This window comes from Martes martes (genome assembly GCF_963455335.1).
Source record: "Martes martes genome assembly, chromosome: 7".
In the NCBI taxonomy this organism is placed as follows: Eukaryota; Metazoa; Chordata; class Mammalia; order Carnivora; family Mustelidae; genus Martes; species Martes martes.
Genome location: NC_137894.1, coordinates 67,984,660 through 68,010,100, shown reverse-complemented (window position 1 = coordinate 68,010,100; position 25,441 = coordinate 67,984,660). Strand labels below are relative to the sequence as shown.

The 25,441-nt window shown below is 35.6% G+C and overlaps 1 protein-coding gene across 1 annotated transcript in view; it reads left to right on the top strand.

The window, feature by feature from the left end:
- Positions 1-25,441, top strand: part of LOC308346675 (putative phospholipid-transporting ATPase IM) — a gene marked incomplete at its 5' end in the record, with an annotated part of 68,202 nt that overhangs the window by 27,332 nt on the left and 15,429 nt on the right. The window contains 6 exons of the mRNA XM_080809724.1: positions 3,097-3,140; positions 7,220-7,385; positions 14,331-14,519; positions 20,739-20,854; positions 23,854-24,018; positions 25,013-25,124. Of these exons, the coding sequence (XP_080665850.1) occupies positions 3,097-3,140; positions 7,220-7,385; positions 14,331-14,519; positions 20,739-20,854; positions 23,854-24,018; positions 25,013-25,124 (792 nt within the window). The remainder of the gene's footprint in view (positions 1-3,096; positions 3,141-7,219; positions 7,386-14,330; positions 14,520-20,738; positions 20,855-23,853; positions 24,019-25,012; positions 25,125-25,441) is intronic.

Sequence of the window (25,441 nt, the reverse complement as noted above, 5' to 3'; positions counted from 1 at the left end):
GAATGTTGAATAATTGAGATGAAACTTTGTATTTGTTACCATTTGGGAATAGAGATAGGGGTTAGATATGGTACTATCTGAGATTGCTTTTGGTGCTCTGTGTAATTATGCTCCGTGGTGCTTAATATGCCCATATCCCAGGGAGGAAAAGTTTTTTGTAACTTAATTTGCTCAGTAAAAGCTGTGTTTCATATTTGCTTCCTAACAGCTCTGGAAGTGGTATTAGGGCCTGTGTTTGTAAGAATTTACAATTCATTCCTAAGAATTCACACTGCGCAGGCCTATTTTGAGTGACCAGACAAGCTATATCATTAATATCTAATTCCTGTTTGCTTTTGTCAGGACACCTGCTCTGAATTAGGATTTTCAGGCATTCTTTTTATATGTGACCCTTGTCACTCTGATTTTGGCCAGTTGTTAGACAGTTCTGCTGAAAGCATGGGAGATCAGCAGAAGGTTTCCTTAGGGTGTCTTGGATTCCTGATCTCTCTCCACTGACTCTGAGAGCCCAGGTTTTCGGTACAGAAATTTCAAGAAGAAATAACCGAGAAAGAGAGGGAAAACTTCCTTTTGTCTCCTGATGAGAAGCTTTACACATTGCCAAATATTTTAAAGTAAGATTTGATCTTGAATAAAATTAAGAAATACAAGAAGTTGATGTTTATACTCTCCTTCCTGTTGACTTCCCTTTGCTACCCCCACTCCTATAACCCACCTCTCCTCTGCTCTAATTCCCCCTTTTCTGGGTGAGAACCAGACAATTCTTAATCTGGACTTCCATAAGTCCTCAGTTACATTGTGTTTTTCTCATATTACCATTACAGTAACTTGTAGGCAAAATAGAGACTTTCCCTAAAAATTTTTCTTGACATTATTTTTAGGAGCTTTCTAAGAATACTGGCTAAGCCCAAAGAGTAGTTTACATGGGAAAATTTTAGCCAGGGTAGTAGAGATTTTTTTTTTTTAAAGATTTTATTTATTTACTTGACAGACAGGGATCACAAGTAGGCAGAGAGGCAGGCAGAGAGAGAGAGAGGAGAAAGCAGGCTCCCTGCTGAGCAGAGAGCCCGATGTGGGGCTTGATCCCAGGATCCTGAGATCATGACCTGAGCTGAAGGCAGAGGCTTTAACCCACTGAGCCACCCAGGCGCCCCATAGAGATATTTTTAATTTGGAGGACGTTTTTGGATTTTTTTTTGTCACGGAACATATTGATAATAACATAATAATGATAATATCACTTTTAGGAAATGATGCTAAGTAACTTATCAGACATGTGTACCAGGATTTCTTTGTAGAGATGTTTGTCACAGGTCTATTTTTAGCAAAGACCCTTGATTTTCAAAAGTATATATATCCCAAGACCTTTGCAAATTTCCAAATTTCCAAATCCCATGATGCTTGCAGTTTCCCTAGTAAAATGCAGAACTGAAATATTTAACTAACCTCTTTATACCCTTAATTTATATACTATTATAATTTATAATGTATTTTTGATGTCATTTAAATATATTCTTACTAAAGTACTCACAGAATGTTCAAGAATCACTTTTTCTTGTTTTCCTATAGATTGGTCTTGTTTATGTCATATATCCAGCCTTGGGAAAATTTGGCATTCTACTCTGATTTATCTAAATCTGTTTTCTAGCTCAGAACTTTTATTTTCTTCAACTTCTTTAACTTTTCTTCACTTTTATCACCACCTTTATAAGCACGCGCCCTTTTGAGGGGTCATTTTACAGGAAGGCACAGCTTTGTTTCATTTTTATTAGTTATGAGTTACTGCCTTATGGCACGATGGCTGGAGCATAATCTTAGTGAGTTTGAGATTTAAATTCTAGGAACATGTCAAGTTTCATTCACTGGCTTGGGGATTCCGCCTATGTTGTAGTCACACAGCGGTCCAGATTTAGACCAGTGCTCCAGAAAAACAGCAAATACTGATTCATCAGAGGCTTTTCAGGGTAATAGCATTGTCTAGTGAAAAGAGAGAGACTCAGGTTCAAAAACATACAAGGCTGACATTTTAGCCTCAGTTTAGTAACTTCCCATGGGTTTCTGTTCTTCGGTTCCCTCACTCGTAGAATAGGAATGAAAAATCTTCATCTTGCAAGTTTGTTATGAAGACGAGTGATAGTACAAGTGCCTGGCACAGGATTGATCCAAGAAATACTTACTATCTTTGCAAGAAATATAGTCTTGGTAAATGGCATTAAATCTTCAAATGCTAAGCAAAAATTAGAAAAATCTTAAAAGCTCCCAAAGAGGAGAAAGCTAAAATAAATTATGCTATACAGCTATTATACAACCATTCAAAATTAGATTCACAAAGAATTTTAATGACCAGAGAAATTCTCACAAATTCTTAGGTTAAAAACAGCAGGAACCAGGCATTTTTGAACTCCATGATAAATATATGTTCACACACATACACACGAACTCAATGTTAAAGAAACTCTATAAATACTTGTTATCCCGAGGGGGTGGGATTATTAGTAATTTTTATTTTCTACTGTAACCCTCGTATTTTCCAATTTATCTATAATAAGGATATATTGGCTTTATACTAAGATAAATAATTTTTAAATATTTGGCACATACTTGTCTATGCTTTCTGACTGTAGGGGGCATGGACACTGTTTAACCTACATGCTAATTTGACCTTGATACTGCATAGCTGTACCTGGCCCAAACCAAGATGGAGATGTACTCACCAGGCTCTAACATTGGTGAGAATTAGTCTGTCTAGGATGTCATTTTGAATGCCCCAGCTGTGGGGATAAAGTGGAAAACAAAAATTTGCCTCTGGCAAACATCATAGGTAATGTGATAGCAGAATGATAAAATTTACAGAAGTACATGATCATGAGCTTCATATTTTGTTTTAATGCATGCTGCATTTTAGTTCTATCTTGGGCAAACCTGGGTATTTCTCTGGATTAATCACTATGTCTAGGCCTATAGTTTGAAACCACTCCTAAAAAGTCTACCTTCGAACTCATAATGCCATCTAGTAATGGTGCTTTAATAAGTGTATTCCTTAAATGTCTAAATCTAGTTTTAATTTCATTTACTATTCTCAATTTGTTTTGGCAGGTGAAGTTCATGAAGACATGGGTCAGAAAACAGATATACCTAAGGTGTGGAGGTGATAAATTTCATTCTTACTTTTAATTTCAAATTGTACATGTGTTTCTTTTTTTTTCCTTTTTAATTTTAAATTAAAACAATTTTTAAATTAGCATATAATGTATTATTAGCCCCAGGGGTGCCGGTCTGTGAATCACCAGGTTTACACTTCATGTACATGTGTTTTTAAAATGAGGAGTTCCTGGTGGCCTGATTTCCACTGTGACCAGATGAAATATTTAATATATAACTTAAAAAAAAATAGATTCAGATGGTTCAAAATCCCTTCTGTTGAGGTCCCTCAACTACAGAGTTCCCTCTGTTTTATTCTTTTAAAGATATTTCAATGTATACAAGGAAGTATTTTTTCTCCATTTTTTACATAGGTGGTAGCATACTCTCTGTGCTGTTCTTAACTTTCTCAATGATATATTTGAGATCTTTCTAGAGTAGTGGAATCGGAATTCCACTAATTAGTGGAATTGCAAATGGAATTGCTAAATCAAAAGGTATGTACATTTGTAATTAATAAATATTGCCATTGTCTTCTTTAAAATTTTTACAAACTTACATTGCCACAAGCAATGTACAAGAGTGTTTTCCCCTACTCTTACCAACACAGTGTTTTGTCAGAGTTTTTTTTTTTTTTTTTTTTTTAAGATTTTACTTATTTATTTGACACAGAGAGATCACAAGTAGGCAGAGAGGCAGGCAGAGAGAGAGAGGAAGCAGGCTCCCTGCTGAGCAGAGAGCTGGATGGATGCAGGTGACTCAATCCCAGAACCCTGGGATCATGACCTGAGCTGAAGGCAGAGGCTTAACCCACTGAGCCACCCAGGCGCCCCTTGTCAGAGTTTTTGATATTTGACAAGACTATGTAAAATGATATGTCAATATGGTTCTTGTTCTAATTTATTTTTTTATGAGTGAGGTTGGACATCTTTTTATATTGCTAATAGTTGATTCTATTTCATCTTTACCCATTTTTCTGTTGGTTTGTAATCCATTCATGGTTTCTGCAAATATATGTCACTGGTGTTAAGCTGTTTTCTCTGTGTGCTGCTAGATGCTTTATTTAGCTATGTGCCGATGGGTTTGTAAGACACATCAGTCCTCAGTGGTTTTGGGGGAGAAGGTGAAATCTGTTTTACTACCAATGTTATAATTACTTCGGAAAGAGAATAATTTTTCCTATTTTTCATTATTTTTGTATTCCATGGGACAGTTTTTTTCCATCAGAATGATTTTTGCCTTAAAGTTGAGTAAAGAAGTCTCTTATGATCCTTTTAATTTTCTCTTTGTGGCTATTTAGAAAATAATTTCTTATTTTTGTTTGTCTTTTTCCTTTTCTATCTTGATTACATTAGAAAGTTGCCCTCTTCTTCCACAGAAAAGTGCAGCTTTGGGTTTTATTTATTATTTGTATATATTTTCCTGTCTCTGCTTTTCTCTTTATTAATGCCATCTATCTTCATTTTTGAAGATTTTTTTCTTTTTCTAACTTCATACTTGGATGCTTAAAAACTTCATTTTTCCTTTTTTATATACAAATATTTGTTTTTTAATTTTTCTCTGAATACTTCTTTAATTTTATCACATAGATTTGGCCTGTAGTTTATTAAACTAATTTTATTTTTGTCATATCAATTTGAATATCCAGATTGAAACACAGGTTTTTAAGGAAGAGTTTTAAAATTCCCAAGGGGATAGAGTTTTCTCCCCCACTTTATTACACTTTTAATAAAAGAACAGATTTGTATTGTTTTTACTTTCTTGGAATTTATGGGGTTCTCTTTGTGACTTAATGTAGTCAATTGTTGTCAGTGTTCCAGGCTTTTTAAAAAGAAAGTGATGTATATTCTGTTTTCAAGGTATAAATTTAGGTATAAATTTATAAACACATTTTCTGTGTTTCTGAATGATTTTATGTGTGTCTTGTGTGTATAGCATATAGCATGCTTATATATAGCATATATAAGATGAGAATTTGCTTTGCATTCTAATCTTTTAATAATTGAATTTGGGCTATCTACATAGGGCTATGTATTGTCTTAGTTATAATATCTGAGGTTGCATTTTGTGTCCAACATTAAAATAATTCTTTATATGGATTCTTTATTCTGTATGTATGCATTTCTTACAATGTCTGGGAATATTAGGAAAGTATTTCATTGTTTTTCTACCATATGCTTTGAAGAGATTATGTAATATTCTTAATACTTTTTTAAGGCAATGTCTATTAATTTCCTAACATAAACAATGATGAAATTACATTTCTCCTTTCCCTCATATTTTCCTATTGTTATATTTTATATTTTTATATTTTTCTTAGTCCTAAATACATATGGATTTTTATTAGTTGATTTGAAACTTTAAATATCATCTTACCTTCAAAAATAAAATGAGTAAATCCATATTTTTCCAATTTTTTAGCTGTCTCTTCATCTTGCGTAGTCAAGGTATATAATATAGACATTTTGTTTTGGCATCTCAATCTCTCTATTTCTTTTAGACTTAGTCCTTCAATTAAAGGGATTTAGTGCTCACCCTTAACTAGTCCTTTTCTAATGATTTTCCCAATTATCTCTTATTTGGATGAAGTTCATCTTCTAGTTTCAAGAAGGGTTCATAATAATGAACTGTGTGAGAGCTTGATTGGTTATAATCTCTTTGAGTCACAGTTTCTTCGCTGGGAGTGTTAGGGAAGTCTAAGGTCAGTGTGTATTTTACTCCTTACTAGTGAGTTGATCATTTTTTCTCCAAATGCAGTTGTTTTCAAAATTTCTTACATGAACCAAACAATCTATGATTAAATAAGTCTTTGTGATTCTGGGATACACAAGAGAGTGTCCTGTATGCAGGTCTTCTCAAATACTTGGATATAATAGAAAATATTCTATAGTTTCCAAAACAAAGTACATATTAAAAGTATTTTCCCATCAACTGTTTATTTTGCCAAGACACTATCATAAGATTAGTGCTTTCAGTAATAAACTTTTAGAAGTACATTCTGTGCTTTCCAGAAGTTACTGAATTAACAGGACCTTCACTATTGAATCCTCCTCCACTATTTTGTTCTACCATATTTCTTTTATCATGTTTTTCTTTTTCTCAACACATTTTAAAGTATAGAGTTAACTGTTATTAAAAATACTCATGATGTTGCACGGCAGATTTCTAGAACTTTCTCATCTTGCATGATGGAAACCCTATACTCATTCAACAGCAACTCCCCATTTCTCCATTCCTCCAGCCCCTGGAAAAAACCATTCCACTTTCTGTTTCTATGAGTTTTACTATTTTGGTGCCTCATGTAAGTGGAGTCATACAGTAATAATTCTTTGGTGACTAACTTATTTCACTTAAACATGTGCCTTCAAGGTTCATTCATGTTGTGGCATAAAGACAGGATTCTCTTCTTTATGGCCGGATAATATTCCATTGTATCTGTATGCCACATATTCTTCATTCATTCATTTGTTGATGGATATTTACATTGTTTCTACCTCTTAGCTATTGTAAATAATGCTGCAATGAATATGTGAGTGCAAATATCTCTTCAAGATCCCAGTTTTAATCCTATCATTATTTTATGCACTACCTCCAGAGAGATCTGAGAAAGTATGCTGCAATAAAACACATTAATATTTTTGCATTGGAAATTATTAATTCATACTAAGTGGACTAAAAAAAGTCTATAATTAGACACATACCATTTTAGGTCAGATATTGCTGCCAATACAAATTCAAGTCAGGTCAGGTTTTGCCACTGAGAAGGTTTTGAAAAAGACATCACTTTTAGGGCTTCTTTGTATGTTGGAATTGCAATAAGTATTTGAGGATCTGTACAGCCACTGCATTTTTTTTACTTATGGTTTCGGAGGGGTCACTGCTTTGGTGCTTGGCTCTGTAATTAGAAGATAATATTTAACAGTAAGGAAGAAACAGAAAGCCATTGTAGTGCCAGATGTTTGGGGCTGAAAAATCATACGAGTACTAAAAATACATAGAGGAAATGTTTTTGAATTTTAAAAGATTATTATTGGATTGAGATGTATAGTTTTTTTCCCCCCCTATTTTTCTTCTACAGAAAAATGAGCCTATGGACTTCTCAGTCAATCTCCAAGCAGATAGAACATTTCAGTTCTTCGACCACCGTCTGATGGAATCTGTTAAACTGGGGGATTCCAAAGTGTATGAATTTCTTAGGTTACTTGCCCTTTGCCACACCGTAATGTCGGAGGAAAATAGTGCAGGTAAGTACAAAGTATGTCCCAGTGGTGATCCTTTTTAAAATCAGAAATGATACTTCATTTAAAATATTTGGAATTAGAAGGATGTTCAATTAAAAGTATACATTGCATAAGGGGTTTACCTATCACTAGCTTTTCTTTGCATTTATTCATATACTGAGTATTTTCCAAAAATTATGGAGAGACTGAAAAGGAGAGAAAAAGAAGAGAAATAGGAGTAATGGAAAGACGAGGCCCAAATGTGCAAGTACAAGGGGATGAAATCTTTCTAACGATTGAGCAACATATTTAACTGTGAGCTTCCTGGTAGCCAGGACAAGCAGGAAAATAACAGCTCAGGTGTTTAGTTCTCGTCATTAACATGAACAGCTAATAGGTGCAGATGATGATCATGCATATGTGTAGAATGAATGGGTTTTCCCAGTAGTGGGGGATAGATGCACACAGATGGTGGGATATTCTTAGTTCCCATTATGAACAAGTCCTCACACTATTAAGATGGTTGTTTAGGGCTCAGAGTTCATAGAATAGAACAAAATCATCTGGGCCACTTCAATATTGAAGTGATAAGGCAGGTAGATAATGGTATAGTGAATCAGCTTCTTGTTTCAGTTGAGTCCAATCTATTACATTTGCAAGTTTTATTTCTTTCTGCTACCAGTGAGTGAGTAAATATTACCACCCGAGTAATTTCAACTGCAAAGTGAAATATATATAAAGACTGTTGAATGTATGTATGTATGTATGTATGTATATATGTCATATATATGTGTGTATGTATATGTACATATATATATATTTGCATGTCTTTTCACTCTCTATTTTTTCTTTATTTTTTCTGTTCTTGCAATTACATTCAAGCCATAGTTTTGTTCTCCATGATGCTGGACTAACACTTTCCCCAGTTTTAATTGCTGTGAGGATTTACATTTTTATATTTATGACTCAAACTGATGTTTATAATTTTAAGGCCAATGATTAATTATATTTTTATCTGAGGATATCAAAATGCCTCTAAGTAAGGCATTTTTTCTCTTTGCCCTTTGAGGTTATTTCATTTCTAAAACTGTTTTTATTTTAATGTTATATACCTTCTTAGAGCTCTTTGAGGGTCTTAATTATTCTTAATTGGAAATTTTCTTTTGTTTCCTCTATGGTTTTTTTTTGTTTTATGGAATGTTGTTTTTTGAATTCTGTGTCTAATTTTCATTTTCTCAAAGGTTTGATGACTTGTGGTTGCCTGTTCTTTTTGTTTATTTGTTTACAGTTGCTTATTTAGAGATGACTGTTCTTCTTTGTATTTGAGAATCATTGTTTGTCCCTTGGTGAATGTAGATTCTGATTACAGTGGCCAATCTCCCCAGATTGTGGGGGAGAGAGAGAATGCATAGCTCATCTTCTGCGTGTGGAGTTCCTCCCTGCAGGAATTCATATGATATCTGGGCTTAACCATTTTACTTTCTCAGATCTAGTTCTAGGAGTCTGTGTCAAAACTCCCACTTGAGGGAGAGTTGTACTCAACATCTGACCACTGGGCTCCTTTCCCTCATTTTCTCTCTCTTATCCTTGTGGAATTGAATTGAAGCAATTCAGGCTCTTCTCAGTTTTGGTCTCCAGCTGCAGCACTCAAATCTTTGCGTTTTTTTTTTACGTGGATTGTACAATTTCTTTAGAAGAACATTTTCCAGGTTTTGTTCTGGCAGCAAATGTTTAGAGAAAGCTGGCAGAAGAAGAAACTCAAATGGGCTGGAGTGCTGAGTGGAATTCTTCAACTAATTTTATTAATGATGTCCCCAAGAGCACTACTCTTCTCATTTGCTGACTCTGAGTTTGGAGACTCTTTTGGGGATTTCTCTTACCTCTGTATCCATTTCCTTTTACAAATGCTTTGAGCTGTGTTTTTCTCTTACTTCTTCAGTGGTTAAATCTACTTTTTATCTTGCAGACATTTCTCAAACTTCTAGTTTACCGATAGTTTACTGATAGCATTCATTCTTCTTTTCTAGTATCACTAAAAATTTTTTATAATATGATATAATTAAATGTAATAAAACACACAGATCTTATGTGTGTTGTTTGATGAGTTTTGACAATTGTATACACCCATGTAGTCCCTGTCCCCAACCCCAACAAGGTATAAACCCTTTCTGTCACTCCAGAGAGATTATTCCTGTCCCTTTTCTGTCCACAATCCCAACCCCTGCCCAGCCAACCACTGCTGTGATTTCTATCATCAGAGATGAATTTTGACTGTTCTTGGACTTCATATAAATGGAATTATAAAATATGTGTTCTTTTGTGTCTGGCTTGTTTCACACAGTGTATTTTTTTTTTTTTAAGATTGATTTATTCCTTTTTTAGAGAGAGAGAGTATGTGTGAGCAGGGGGAGGGGCAGAGGGAAAGGGCGAGAGAGAGTCTCAAGCAGACTCCACTATGAGCACAGAGCCCAATGTGGGGCTCAATTTCATGACCCTGACCAAGATCATGACCTAAGCCAAAACCAAGAGTTGGATGCTTAACTGACTGAGCCATCCAGGCACCCCTCATATAATGTAACATTTTTATCATTCATCCGTGCTGTATCAATCAATAGTTCATTCCTTTTTATTGCTGAGTAATATTACATTACGCAAGTGTACCATAATTTTATAGTCTTCTGTTCATGCACATTTGGGGTGTTTCCAACTTTGGGCTATTAGGAGTAAAGCTACCATAAACGTTTTTATGTCTTTACAAATATTTAACAAATTTGTTTTTGGTAAACACTTAGGAATAGGAATTGCCAGGTCATAGTATATGTTTAATTTTATAAGAAACTGCCCAGCTATCTTTCAAAAGTGGTTGTATCATTTTACAAATTCCACCATCGGTGTATGAGAGTTCTAGTACCTTGACATTCTTGCCACCATTTAGTATTATCATTCCTAAATTTTACCCATTCTGGTGGTTAGTGGGTAATACCCTGCCATAAAAAGGTATTTTGAAGTGAAGAGATATAGATGTATATATCCTTTTAACTATTTCTATCTCTTGCTTTAAGATATCAAATTCTAAGTGAAGGTTTAACATCACTGAGTGGGGGAAATTATTTTGCTCTTTTATTAAACCTTTAATTACAGGATAGCTTAAATCCATATGTTAACGTACCTTGAAAAACAAAGTTTTCTTGTATAAATGTTAGTTATGGAAAAAAGTAGAACCCAAATCTAATAAACTTAAAATTTGTAATTGTATAATTAATAGTTGAAGCTATTGCTTTAATTTTAAATGTGTGCTGTTTCATTGAGAAGTCATTTGGGGAAGTTGACATTCTCATTTCCTTCACCAGGATGAAATTTTAGAAGCAGGAAAGTGGAAAGTACAAGAGTTTTTGATAGGATTTTTTTTCTATTTTAGTGTATTGCAATTAAAGAGATAAAAAATTTAGAATTTTTTTCCTTATTGCCCCATTATATTGGTCTTTTAAAATTTGTTGAGGCTTGCTTTATGGCCTGGTATGTTTTCAGTTCCTATAAATGTCTCATGTGTGCTTGAAAGGAATGTACATTCTACGGTTATTATGTCCTGGGTCCTAACTATATCCATGAGATAATATTTGTTAATTGAATTGTTCAGTCTCCTACCTCTCTGTGGATTATTTTGAGTACTTGATTTCACAATTAGTGAGTATGTTAAAATCATCAACTATTGTGGTGCATTTGTCTGTTTCTATTTGTAGCTATGTCGATGTTTGCTTTCTATGTTTTAAGGTCGTGTTATTAGTTAGCTACTCATTTAGACTTATGTCTTTTTAAATTAAACTTGTATCAGTATATGTTGATTCTCTTAATCTCCAGTAGTATTTTTGCCTTAAAGTTTATTTTGGCTGATATGAATATAGTTATAGATGTTATAGATGTTTTGCTTTTGTTAGTATTTGCATTGTTTCTTTTCCCACTATCTCTTGCCAACCTACCTGTCAATCTTTTCTTTGTGTTTTAGACACATCTTTTGTGAGTGGAATAATTTTTGACATTTAAAAATATACTTAGTTTGACAGAATGAAAGGTTAAGCACAACATTTAGTCCATCACCTTTATTGATTATTGCTATATTTAGATTTTAAGTATTTCATATATAATTATTGGTGTATTTAGTTTATTTCTATTATCTTATTTGTATTTTAAAGTTGCCCCATCTTTTGTCTTAGTCTCTTCTTTTTTTTTGCCCCCCTCTTATGGATTTATTCTATTTTTACTTCTGCTGTTTTGGAATCCTTATTTGTATTTGAGCGGTTACCCTAGAAGTTTTAGCATAATGAACTTATCAAAGCCTAAGCCTTCTTTTGAACAAAACAAAGAATTTAGAACCCTTCAACAGTAATCAACCCTGTAAGAAGACTTACATAGACCTCTTGTCATGTATTTTCTTTTTTAATCCCACAAGATGTTTTTATTGTTTTTATAGTCAGTGTTTCCTTAGATTTATCCTATACACTTACTAATTTCTATGCTTTTTAGTGCTTGTCCTATCTCTGATCTTCTGTTGCCATAAAGTGTATTCTTTAGAATTTCTGCTAGGGGAACCTCCTGGTAGTAAACTTTCAAAAACTTTATTTGAAAAACAACTTTATTTCATTCTTATTCTTGAAGATTTTGCTGTGTGCAGAAATTTAAGGTGACAATTTTCTCTCAGCACACTGAAGGTACTCCATTGTATTCTGCCACTATTTCTGTTACTGTATAGTCAGCTCTCAGTCCAGTTGTCAGACTGAAGGTCATCAGTCTTCTCCCCCGGCTACCTTTAAGATTTCTCCTTCCATGTTCTCACTGTAGATGTGGGTTTTTATAAAATTTATATTGCTTAGAATTCATTGAGATTATTGAATCTGTAGAATGTCATCTCTCACCATTTCTGGAGTTTCCTTGGCCATGTATTTTTTCCAGTGTTGTCTATGACTCATTTTCCCCTCTCATGTTAGATGTTCAGCGTCAGGTATTTTCACTCTGTTCTCGTCTTTTAAGAAGTCTCTCATTTTTCCCTTTCTTTTTTCTTTGGGATATATCTTGGAATTTTCTCCATTTTTTCCCCCAGTACACTACTTCTTTATCTAGTAGAATCTAATTTGCCACTTTTAATTTTTAATTTCTATTAGGTCTTTTGTTCTGTATCAAATCTGCTTAATTTTATGCCTCTTTCATTTTTTGAAATCTATTAAGTATTTGTGTGTGCTATTTTTAATAATTCCAATATCTGCTGTTTTTGCAGATCTTATTCTTTCTTTTCTTTCTCTTGGCTCTCATTGTGTCTTATTTATTGGGATTTTAATAATTTTTCACTTTGAGATGACCATTTTACTTGGAAGTTTGTTTTTAGAAATCCTTTGGGTCCTAAGGTGAAGGCTGGTTCCTCCAGAGAGGACTCGCTTTGCTTTGGTCAGTGTTCTAACACAGGAACATATTAAACTAAATTTTCAATTTGATTTTTTTAAGCCACTTAGATATTGTGAATGTAGGGTGCAAATATGCATGAACCCTCAGAAGCTGGAAACCAACGATCAAGTTCTCCTGGTTCAGAAAATGCCCTCAAGGCAAAAGCTGGCTACAGTCTTCTTTTATTCATTTTATTTTTTTCCTCAGTCTTTGACCTGAACAATTCTTATTTTCTTACCAGTACCTCTTTCATGAATGTATTTAAAAAATTAAAATGTTTAATATGGAATTGTAGTTGTTTGTAGCAGGGAAGTTGGTCCTGGCACCTAGTTTACCATGTTTCCGGAAGTGGAAGTTATATCATTTCATAGGTAAATCAAGTAATTGTTTTAATTCCTTTTCCTTTTTGAATTTCAAAATTAATTTATGCCTACTATATAAGGGAAAACCACACAGTACCAAGTTTATAAAGGCAAAGCTAATAATTCCTTCCACGAACTCCTCCAGTCTCACCCCGGCAGTCATAACCAATGAAAACATTTGGTATGCATCATTTCACCCTTTCCACTTGTGCATATATATATGAAGATATATAATAAGCAGGTGGTTTATTTGTTTTTGATGAAAAGGAATCATAGTATACACATTAATATGCAATTCATTTTTTAAGAATTTATCTTGGACAGTACTATAACTCAGTAAATATGGTTATTACTCTGCCTACTTTTTCTGATGTATTTTTACAAAGATAATACAATTTTATGTAGAAGGTTTTACCTTATACATGCTGTATTTTTATGGCTTTTTTGTTTTGTTTTGTTTTCCTCATTTCATTCTTTCTCTCCTCCCCTCTTATTCTTAGCCTAATACTTTCACAATATCAGGCTCCAAGAATGAACACACCAGTTTGATTTCTTACATTTCAAGAGTTTCTTGTATGCATTCTCATGAAATGGTCATTAGTAGCAGACTCAAGTGGAATTTGGAATATCTGCTCTATTACTCTTTGGCTGTATGATCTTACCCAAATTATATAACCTCTATAGTCATAGGTCAGTGGTATAAAATGGAAAAAATAATTTTAATAATCCTTACCTCAGGTCTGTCTGTGAGGATTATGTGAGTTAACACAGATTAAGTGTTTTAGTTTGTGAAACTTCTACTGCACAATTCTAGTCACTGAAAATACAAAGATTCAGCCTCTGACCTAAGAAACTTCCAGTATTATGGAAAGGGAGATGTAGAAATGGGCATTTTTGTATGAGATGACAAGGACTGTGTTTGTGGTATGCATGGTGTCCTGTAGTATCTCGCAGGACAGGCACTTGGACCAGCTGGTTGGCAAGTAGAAAAGTTCTGGTTTCTAGAACTAACCCTTGAGTTCAATGTTACAGAATGAGTTGACATTAGTATTGGCATTCTGTGAATTTTAGCCGTTAATCTCAGTATTAATGCATTTGTTTCTTTTCCTTTTTTGTTTAATAGATTTTTTTTTTTTGTGCTATTGTTTAACATGGTAGTTTCTTTTCCTTTTAGGGCAGCTGATTTACCAAGTTCAGTCACCTGATGAGGGGGCTTTAGTGACTGCTGCAAGGAATTTTGGGTTCATTTTTAAGTCTCGAACCCCAGACACGATAACAGTAGAAGAACTGGGAACACCGGTTACTTACCAACTGCTTGCCTTCTTGGACTTCAACAATATCAGAAAAAGGATGTCTGTCATAGGTATGGCTGGTAGCTGAGATTATGTTTGATCTTTTGATAGTACTTGTTACATTGCTGCTTCTCAAGAATGATTTCACTCTTGGTTACGTACTGAGAGTTATGTTTTGTTTTTTTTTTGTGACTTTATGAGTGCCTTTCATTTTCAACTTAGCCTTAACACTGCAATAATAAGTATAAGTAACATATCACAAGTGCTTATTAAGTCCAGCACTGTTAGAGATGTTCCTCATGAATTAAGTGATTTAACTGTCACAACAGCCCTATAAGTTATGTAAGTACTATTTTTTATGCCCATTTTAAAGTTAACAAAACTGAGACACAGAGAATTAATAGATTCCTCAGATACTACTCGTTGTGTTTCTAGAGATGTTTCCCAGTATAATTGCTTTAGTTAAGGCTCTAATCACCACTTGCTTGTATTATTGCAGTATCTTCAAAACCACTTCCCTTTAAGATAATACTCTGTGTTGATACGAGGGTATTCTTTCTAAAACATTGGCCTGATTTTGCCATCACCTACATAAAATCCTTGATGGCTTCTTAGAACTTAGAGGGTAACATTCTTAGCAGGACATTCAAGATTATTTGCAATCTGACCTCAATCTACTTTTCTTCTATTTCCCCAAACTTCCCAAGCCTCCCTAGATCTTGCCATTTCAGGCAAGCATTGTGTACTTTCACTCTTTGCATGTGCTATTTCCCCTACTTGGACTTTCCTCTTCCCTACTTCTTTTAGAAAACTTCTCCTCACCTGGAAACTTAAGTGTCCAACTTCAGTGTCCGTTATTCTCTCAATTCTTTCTCTACTCTCCAAATAGGAGCACTCTCTTCTTCCTCGGAGCACCTTGTTCATAAACCAGGGTGATACCAGCCCCGGGATACTCATGAGCTTCCCAGGTGTTAGAGTATGAGCTACCTGAAGGCCGTACTGTGTTTTAGTCATCTTAAAATGCCCAAGGCCCAGCACAGAGCTTGGAACATTATAGATTTTCTATAAATGTTTGTTAAATAAGATTTAACCCAATACTTTGTAACTTACGAACACCCTGATCATCATATTAAATCAGTTTCTACTATAGAAAACATATGTATACATGGTCAGGTTTTTGTCCTCTAACTACTGGAAACTAGCCGTGGGAGATTGCTCTCAGCAGGTAAAAGCCGAACATCAGCTGGGGATGTTTATGTTTATTTATTTATTTTTTTTGAACAGGCTGTAGGCAGTCCTCATTGGTGCTGCTGAAGAGCACATATGCTGCTCTAGGCGTTGGCTTAATGATGTATTAGCAGAAGTAATCTTCTTTTTACAGCTTCAGGGGAGGTGTTACTAATGTTGGGTTGGCTTAGAACCGGCTTCCCTTTGCTATGAGGGTGTTGACAAAAACCTAAAATTGCTACACAGGGAAACTTTTGGCTTTTCCCCAGCATCAGTCATCACTACAGGCTGTGGAGAAATCACAGCCTAACCACAAACTTCAGATGTTTGACTTAATGGATCCATATGAAGAAAGGTAATCTTCCACCACAGAATGCATGGAAGCTTGTGGGCTTTATTTGGTTCTGTTTGGTTTTTAATCAGGAGGAATTTGAAAGAGGGGCTCCACTAGTGTAGAAACTCTCTGTTTGATAATAAGGCACAAAAAACAGTGCTAGTCTCATGACTGTCACATGGCTTGGTCTGTGGGGACAACACCCTGATGTGAGGACTCAGATATTTGCTGCTCTTGCTGCCCCTTTTCTTCTCGTCCTCCTCCTCCTTCTCTTGTTCCTCCTCCTCCTCTTCCTTCTCTGCCTCCTCCTCTATTTCTTCTTCTTCCTCTTCATCCTTCTTTTCCTCTCCTCCTTTCCTCTGCCTCTGTTTCCTCTTCCTTTTTTTTTTTTTTTTGAGGGGGAACTATCATTCATTGAATCATGAATGTGTAGTTTTGATACTAGTACTACTTTCATTCCAGGGCAAGAGCCCCAATTTAATTCAGTTACTTAAATAAAAATAGATTTCTACAAAGAATTTTGTCAGAATGTAGAATCTACTATATTAATAAACATATAGATCTTGTTATACAGTTTTAAAAGGACCAATTCTCATTGTGTAAATAAAAATACAGAGATAAAATTCAAAGATACTTGTTAATAGAGGCAAGTGGCACATAAACATGGAAGTAAGCAAAAATTAAGCTAGGTCCTTGAAAAACCCTTGCAAGATCTTTAGTAAGAGTTGCTCAACTCTAAACTTTTAAGAGATGATCAAAATACAGATCACACTGCCATATGACAGGCATTTCTCTGTGTGGATATATGAACAACCATCCAACTGAGATATGGCAAAATAGAATTATTCATCACCCTTTACAGTGTTGCTATTGTATTTACTCTTATAGCATACACCTGGAAACCACTTCTTTTTTTCTTTTTCTTTTTATGTCACAAAGGCATAACTGTTGCTTTCAATGAGTTTTGTATAATTATAATTCAACTCAAGCAAATATTTAGCAAGTGCCTATCATGCACCGGAGACTTGACACTAAGGGAGAATGTGGAATTGAAGTGTTCTGTGTGATTGCACCCAGGAGAAGATGGTGAAGTAGGGTAGGAGTTGGGCTGGAAAAGGACAGGTCTTGGGGCACCTGGGTGGCTCAGTGGGTTAAGCCTCTGTCTTCGGCCCAGGTCATGATCTCAGGGTCCTGGGATCAAGCCCCGCATCGGGTCTCTGCTCAGCGGGGGGCCTGCTTCCCCCTCTCTCTCTGCCTGCCTCTCTGCCTACTTACGATCTCTCTCTCTCTCTGTCAAATAAATAAATAAAAACTTAAAAAAATTAAAAAAAAAAAGGAAAGGACAGGTCTTAATGATTCCTGTTTATGACATGTTAAGAGTGTCCAAACTTAATCTACATACATAGGAGTACATAGGGAGGCAATTGCAGGATTCTAAGCAATAGTGTGAAGATGACTCTGGCAGGATTACAGTAGAGTTTGGAGAGAAGCAGGGTTGAAATGAGTAAAACCATGTGGGTTAATGTGACAATATAGGCAAGAGGGGAGGAATTCATAGCTGCAGTTGGATACACGGGTGGTGGAGGGAGAGGAGGTTTGATTATGGCTGGATATCTGATTTGGGAGATAGAGTGAATGGTGAAGCTTGTTATTGAGATGGAGACTTAAGAGAAATACGTAGTTATTAGAGGAAGATAATGTGTCCAGTTTGAGTCTGCTGTGCCTGAGCACATCCAAAAGGAGATAACTAGTTGGTGGTTGGATGTACAGATTGGAAGGGAGTGCTGGAGATAGATTTGGGCAGGAGGTATACACTTAAAATCAGTCATTCTGTCACTGGAACCTGAAGCCATAGAAATGAATGTGACCACATGGAGAATGAAAGGGGAATTAGATCATAGGAAAATCTTTAAAGAACACCAATATATAAAGGACCAGCAATGGGAGAAGATTTATAAATAAAAAATATATGATTTTCGATTTTTTTCCAGACTCTGCCCACATGTTATCTTGACCATTTAAAACTGTTACGTTCTTTTTAATTTAAATTTTTTTTGAGAGAGAGAGAGAAAAAGTGTGTGTGTGTGTGTGTCAGGGGGAGGCACAGAGGGACAGACAAAATCTGGAGCAGACTTCCCACTGAGCATGGAACCCATCAGGGGGCTCAATCCTGTGACTCTGAGATCATAACCCGAGCCAAAATCAGGAGTTGGATGCTTAACTGACTGAGCCACCCAGGCACTTCTCTTTTTATTTTGAAAAGGCTAACTTCTGAAATGAGTGAGACTTGATTAGCCTAGAAATTTCCTAGCAGATATGACTAGAAGCCTTGAATAAAGAGACGCAAAACCTGCTGCACTGCAAAAGGAAAGATTTAGTGAGTAAAATTAAGCAAGATTCCATGAAACTAGATTTATACAAACTCAAATTTAAAGGGGCTAATGCTGGCTTAAGAAAAAAATGTGGAAGAAATGGGAATCTTTACTGAATGAGAAAAATATAGATTGAAAAGGACCTTAGAAGCTAGAGTGTTTAAATATCTCCTTTTTTTCATATGTAGAAACTGAGATGAAGAGATGGTAAGGGATTTCCACAATTATAATTGGCTTGTGATTTCCTAGACCAGTGACTCTCCATGTGTGGTCTAGGGAACCCTAAGAAAACTTGGGAGATTTTCAGAGAATGCACAAGGATAAAAACATTTTCATAATAATACTAATGTTATTTGTCTTTTTCCTTATTTTTCTCATGAGTGTACTGCAGAGTTTTATAAAAGCCACATGGTGTGTGATATCACAACTGATTGAACCGCAGAAGCAGATAGGAGAATCCAAACACCTTTTAAGCCAGATGTTAAAGAGAACTGCTATCATGTAAAACAACGCCACTCCCCAAGCTACACTTTTTTTTGTTGTGGAAATTATAATTATAGAAATGTTATTTATGTTAATATGTAAAATGTTTATTATCATAATTATAATAGTCATTATTATGGTAATATAATTATTATCAAAAGACCATTGATATAATAATATTTCTCAACTTTAATTTCTAATATGGTAAATATTAATAAATAAAACCCACTTCAAAAAAGCCCTGGAGTTCTCACAAAGTTTTAATAGTGTACAAGGGTTCTGAGACCAAAAAGTTTGGGAACTGATGTCCTAGCCCAGCCTATAAACAATAGTCAAAGAGAAGTCGTACTGGTAAAAGTAGGATGCCCATCCTTGGCCTTTTTAGCTCTGGTGATGGAAGGGAGAAAATATGGGGAAAATTATTAAATTGGATTGCTGTAGAAGAAAAGCAAAAGAAAGCTAGGATTAAATGTTCCCACCCCCCTCCAGCTTGAAGAATTAGATAAATTATATATGCTTTTTCCCTTGTTCTCCAACATGGGCAATTAGAGGCAGAGTACAAGAAGAACTGCAGGAGTTCTGGTAACTAGGAGAGCTGACCAAGGGTTTTAGGAGAGAAGACAAGCCCTAGACAAGTCCCAATACAAAAAAGTTTCCAGGGTGTATTAAATATATTCAAAGCCATGAGGAAACTAGAATAGATGAAATCTTAAGTAAGAGTAGTTAAAGGTAAAAAGGGAAATTAATTTATTGTACTTTGGTATTTATATTCCATTAAGTCAAGCTCTAAATTTTATATTCTGTTAAATTAATAGTAGTCAATATTTATGTTCATTTGTTTTGAGACATTCTATTTTTAGAGAAAAGTTACAATTGATTGGAAAGCATGTAACAATCTTTGATATGATGAAGCTTGTGAAGGTCATTGTTCAGACCATCACATCATGACCCAGAAAGTTGTCTTAAACTGTAGGTAGTTCCTGGAAAGAAATATATTGCCATGTCATGTCATGTCATGTCTTCATTCCTTCATTCATTCAACAAATCATTAAGGGCCTAATATGTGCCAAGCTATAAAGCCAAGCCTACAAATGTAGGCCAAGCATTTCGTAGTTTAAAAAAAGATTTGACGGCAATATGTGGGACAGCCAGGGGAAGGTTTAAAGACTGGAAATGAAGGGAGGGGAACCTCCTCAGGGCTGTCATTCCCAAACCTGGGAGGGGTGACAGATTAAAAACATAGCCCTAACTGATACAGACTTCCAGTTAAAAGAAGATAGAAACTAATTTTGAAAGCCCCCTGTGAGGTATGCTTGCAGGCCAGGATTGTGACTGAAAAATCAACCACCAAGAATGAAAGAAAGGGCTTTTCCAATGAGTAAAGAGGGTAAAGAAAAACATCAGCAAGAATGGAAAACTAGGGCATAAACCATGGCTTTGAGTGGCTAGAATTCCATGTGGAGATCATTTGGCATAACAGTGGTAGCTGATTCCTACAGTAGGACTTGAGTTTCACATCAGGAGACCTGCAGGCAAAGCTCTCAATTCTGTTCAATCCAGAAGACTTAGTTTGAATTTATCAACCCTTCAAAGTAGTAGGCAAGGAAAATGGTAAGGTCATTTACATCTGAATAAAAACACTTGTTTCTGAGTTTGAGAAATCAAAGGATTCCAGTAGATGGAATATTTCTAAGTTAATAGAACAGGAATATGGCCAAGTGACTTAGATAGTGACCTTCTAATTAAAGGCGCTGAATATTTTACTACTGGCTAAAACATTATGCCCATTTCCAAATTTCCTGGCTGGAGCCCTAGGAAAGTCTAGTTTTGACGGATTTCATTGATTACCTACTATGCAAAATTTTTCTTTTCAGTTCGAAACCCAGAAGGCCAGATAAAGCTTTATTCCAAAGGAGCGGACACTATTCTGTTTGAAAAACTTCATCCATCCAATGAAGACCTTCTGACAGTGACGACAGACCATCTCAGTGTAAGTGCTTCTGTCTGAAGGTTAGCACAATGGCCCTTTGGCCGCTTGCTACGATTAGGTCTTATTTTTAAAATATCAGCGAATGATCTGACTTTTGAAATAGAAAGCATAGGAAACTGTGCCAGAGAATGTCTGGAACTGGCACATGGACACCTATAGTTGCCCTGCTGAAAGTCTGATCAGTCTTACCACAAATGGATTAACACACAGCAGCTGTGGAGTAGCCGCTGAGTGTAGGCTCCTGAACTCTGGCCGGGGAAAGGCTCAGGACACCTAGGGAAACCTGCCCAAACTCCCCTGCAGTTTGAGGCTTCTTCTCTTAGAGACTGGCTCTGGAAAGAGAAGCAGGACAGTTGGATTCCCTTGGGTTCTAATGTGTCTGAAACCAATGGAGTTTTTTATGATTACCCCCAGGGAATAGCTTAGGGTCTTGCTTACATGCTGAAGAGAAATAGCAGCCAACTTTCTCCTCCGGGGGTCGTCCTTCTGTTCAGGTCGTAAATCACGATGAATCATTTATATTCTTTACGTTGAAGCTACCAAATGCACACATTCTGAGACTATGCATAATTTATTTACAAAAGCTTTCTGAAGGGAGCAGGAATAATCTTTGGCATATATATTTATGCCATATAAATTTGGCACATATATTTTGGCAAAAGAGTAGGAGTCTATGAATTAATATGATCATTAACCTGATTTAAACCTGAAGATTCAAGCGTCTCTCTAATACTTATTAGAGGTTCCATTTAACAGAATATGAACTTTAAGGGCAACTGGTCAAAACTCCCATAGCCTCATTGGTTTCTCTCCTTTAAAAAAATTATTGAGGATTCATGTCCTTTGTCAAGCCCTATATTTAATACAAAACATTCCCTGGATCTTTAAAAAACAAACAAACAAATAAAACAAAACAAAATTCTGCCTGACTTTAAGTTTAAAGAATGATGGTTTAGTAATATTGGTTACAAACATAGCTATTGTTTTTGTCTTTCCAATAGAGCATTCTTGATTTTCTTTTAATCTTTTCCAGAAGGCCGGCATGGTCTTTTTAAATTTTGTTTGTGTGTGTGTGTGTGTGTGAAAACAACATTAGAATCATAAGTGTCTGGTTTTTGCCATTGCTCAAACACCAAAGGCCTTGGATTTTCGTACGTTTTCCTCTCATACTAAAGTGTAGGAAGTCTAATTTGGTCTTTTTACATTTCTTTGCAAAAGAGATTTTTTTCCAGGTAATATCAATTTGACTTGCTCTTTCCTTCATTCACTTTATTCGTTTTGGCTTTAAATTCTGAAGTTTTCAATTTATATTTAATAATTGCTTTTGAATTCTTTAATGGTAGGAAATGACCTTGCTCAAATGCTCATTTAGGATTAAACTTGTGATTCATGCACTAATTAAATAACTTAAATCATCTGTCGCCTTTTGTAATGCCGTCTTAGAGTTGATTCACTGTTGTACAGAACAGGGAGGAAAGCACTGGCCATGCCCAGTGCGGTTGCAAGTTAAAGGCAAAGAAGTGCTTCTGTGAATTAAGGAGACAAAAGATCATTACAAGGCAATAACTAGATTTTCAGATCAGTAGGGGACCCAGTGGTGGTCTTGCAAAATGTGATTACAATGTCCAGAGTGCTACCAATTGCCTACAAGATAAATTCGGATAATGTTTTCATGGTGAAACCACATCATTGCGGCATGCACTGAATTTACTTTCCATTTACCAAGTTAGGGTGTGTCATGGTGTAACTTGTGCCTGATCAAGAACCTATGTCTGTTCTATAAGCCAAAACACAACAGAGAGGATATGCTCAGTGGCAATGCCCAAAGGAGTGGAAATGTTCTAAACACACTTGCAGTGTAGAGGCCCATAAAATGACGACTGGAGGCCTAGACAAAGTGGGAGGTTTTTACATTTCCCCAAAGCAATCTACATATGCTTCTAGCTATTGTGGCTATGTGAGACACTTTGCACCTACCAGTGTCCTGTTTTTATTTATTTATTTTTCCTATTAGAAGGATAAAGCACCAAAGGTATCATTTGAGATCATCAGTTTACTGAGACACTAAAGGAAAAGTATGACTCTTGAATTAATTTGACCAATTATTAAATAATAACTCCATAGAAATCAGTTTCTCAAAAAGAGTAATTTTTAAAAATAGCATGACTCGATGTTTTTTAAATTTCTAAGAATTTTCATTATTAAAATAAAACTTACCATATAACAAAAAGGAAGAAGATTTAGATGATCTAGAATGAACAGTAAAAGTCAGCCTTTACTTGCTTCCCAGAAACAAATATTTGTTTTAACTTTGCTGCCTCACTCTCCCTTTTGACCCTAGATATTATTCTTATAACCTTAATATGTTTCAACTTCTGTAACCTGACCAATGTTTATTCATCTGTAATTGACTTTAGCTTTTTATTATGGAAGATTTCAAGCATAAACAGAAGTAAGACTCAATTAATTTTAGACATAGCTATATTATTAGGTGGAACATGACAAGACTGGTGAAATGTCATGCTGCCATCTTTTGAGAGAGTTTCTGCCTTTGATTTGAGAGCTATGGTTCCCCTGAGGATCCTTTCCTCTCCACTGGAAGTCAAGGGCTATGTGCCATGAAACAGGCTGGGTCTTTCTTACTGCCAGGAATGCTTCCTTTATGCAGGGGGTAGGTTGAAACCAATATATATTGCTTCAAACTTATATCTCAAGTCATGGGTGTGGTTGATCACTTCTTACCTGGGGTACTTCAGCAGGCATTGCCGCTGTCTTTAGGGAGAAGGCTAGCTCCCCTGAATGTTTTAACCCCATAGAAATAAAATACCAAATATAAACATATCCCATTTCCAAGGGGATTAAAAAGTTGGGGGTCAGGATGGCCAAGTAATACTCTTGAAACAAAATGAATGTAAGTGAACAACTTATCCATTATTGTTGCTGTTATTTCAGTGGTTACTACTCTGTGATGGTTCCTAAATCTGTGTCTGCTCTGGCAGGAATTTGCAGGGGAAGGCCTTCGAACCTTGGCCATTGCATACAGAGATCTGGATGACAAATACTTTAAAGAGTGGCACAAGATGCTTGAAGATGCAAACACTCTCAAGGATGAGAGGGATGAACGGATAGCTGGGCTATATGAAGAAATTGAAAGGGATTTAATGGTATGAGTTTAGAAGCACGGTGGTTTGCGTTTACAGAAGGGATAGTACGTATTTAGAGATCTAGCGCAGGAATAATCCATTGCCAAATCATTTTGCATGTAGCAGATGTTACTCTTTCAAACACTGAGTCATGCTTTATACATTGGCTTCAAGTTTGCCATGTATGGCCCTAGAGAGCCTAGAGGATTATTTCTGTTGGCAGTAGATTATACAATTGGAAGTTTCCCCAAAGTAGAAGATAGTGGCATCTCTATTCTTTGTCAGCCTCCAGTATGTCCTTGATTTTATGTTTTGTTTTTGTTTTTGTTTTTTTTCTCTCCCTGCTTTATGATCTACCTTTTTAAGCAGGAAAACTTTGCATGAAATGTAGCTATAGCTCTAAACCATCCTAGGCCCTAAGGTTCTGATTTTTTCTGTGCTGCCCAGAGTATGAACTGCTCTTCCCTGAGGCCCCAGTGGTTAGGATGGTTAGCAATCGTGAGGTACTAAGGAGTATGTTATATTCATCCCTGGATGAAATATTATGCAAGACCCTTCACTTTTTAGTTTATGGCATCTGCTGGTGTGTTAATTTAGGAGAATGGCTTTTTTTTTTTTTTTTTAAATAAGATTAGGGCTCTCCTTTGGACCTTTCCATGTTGATAAAAGTGGGGAAGAGGCTGGGGAGTTCTTCAGTTCTCAGAAGGCCAAATGGCTTCTGATGGTTTATGCTTATATGTTACCTGAGCATATCAGACCCCTCATAAATTCTGACCTCCAGGATCTCTGTCATTAATTGGTGTGACTGTCAGTAGGCTTGATTTGGGAACCTCCACTTAAAGACCTTCCCAACCCATCACTGCATATAATAAGATGCTTGCCGTATCAATGCTTCATAACTTCCATCTTCAGTTCATGTTCCTTGACCTCTAAACTCTGTGATTTAAAGCCATAGATACATTGTGGTTGTTGTTTGCCTGCATTAACATAAGATATCCTCTATTTTTCAATATAGCTACTAGGTGCCACTGCTGTAGAAGATAAGTTGCAAGAGGGTGTTACTGAAACAATTGCAAGTTTATCACTAGCTAATATTAAGATCTGGGTCTTAACAGGAGACAAACAAGGTAAATTGAACATGGATGTCAATGATATCTTAAAGGGGGAGCAATAATTTCTCTGGTAAAATTTTAATTAACCAGAAAGCTTAATGAATTAGATATTTGCATAGCCCTTCACATAGGAAAGAGTTGAAATATAAAAAGGAAAGCTGATATATTACAGAAATTTATTATTTAAAAACAAAAACTAATGAATTATCTTCTATGGTATACTTTTCAGTCAGTTGAGTTTCAGCTCACTTGCTTCTTAAATATAATAATTTCACCTGGAGGCAATGATGGTATTATAAAATGTTTATTGTTTCACGTGAGCACTGACCCCA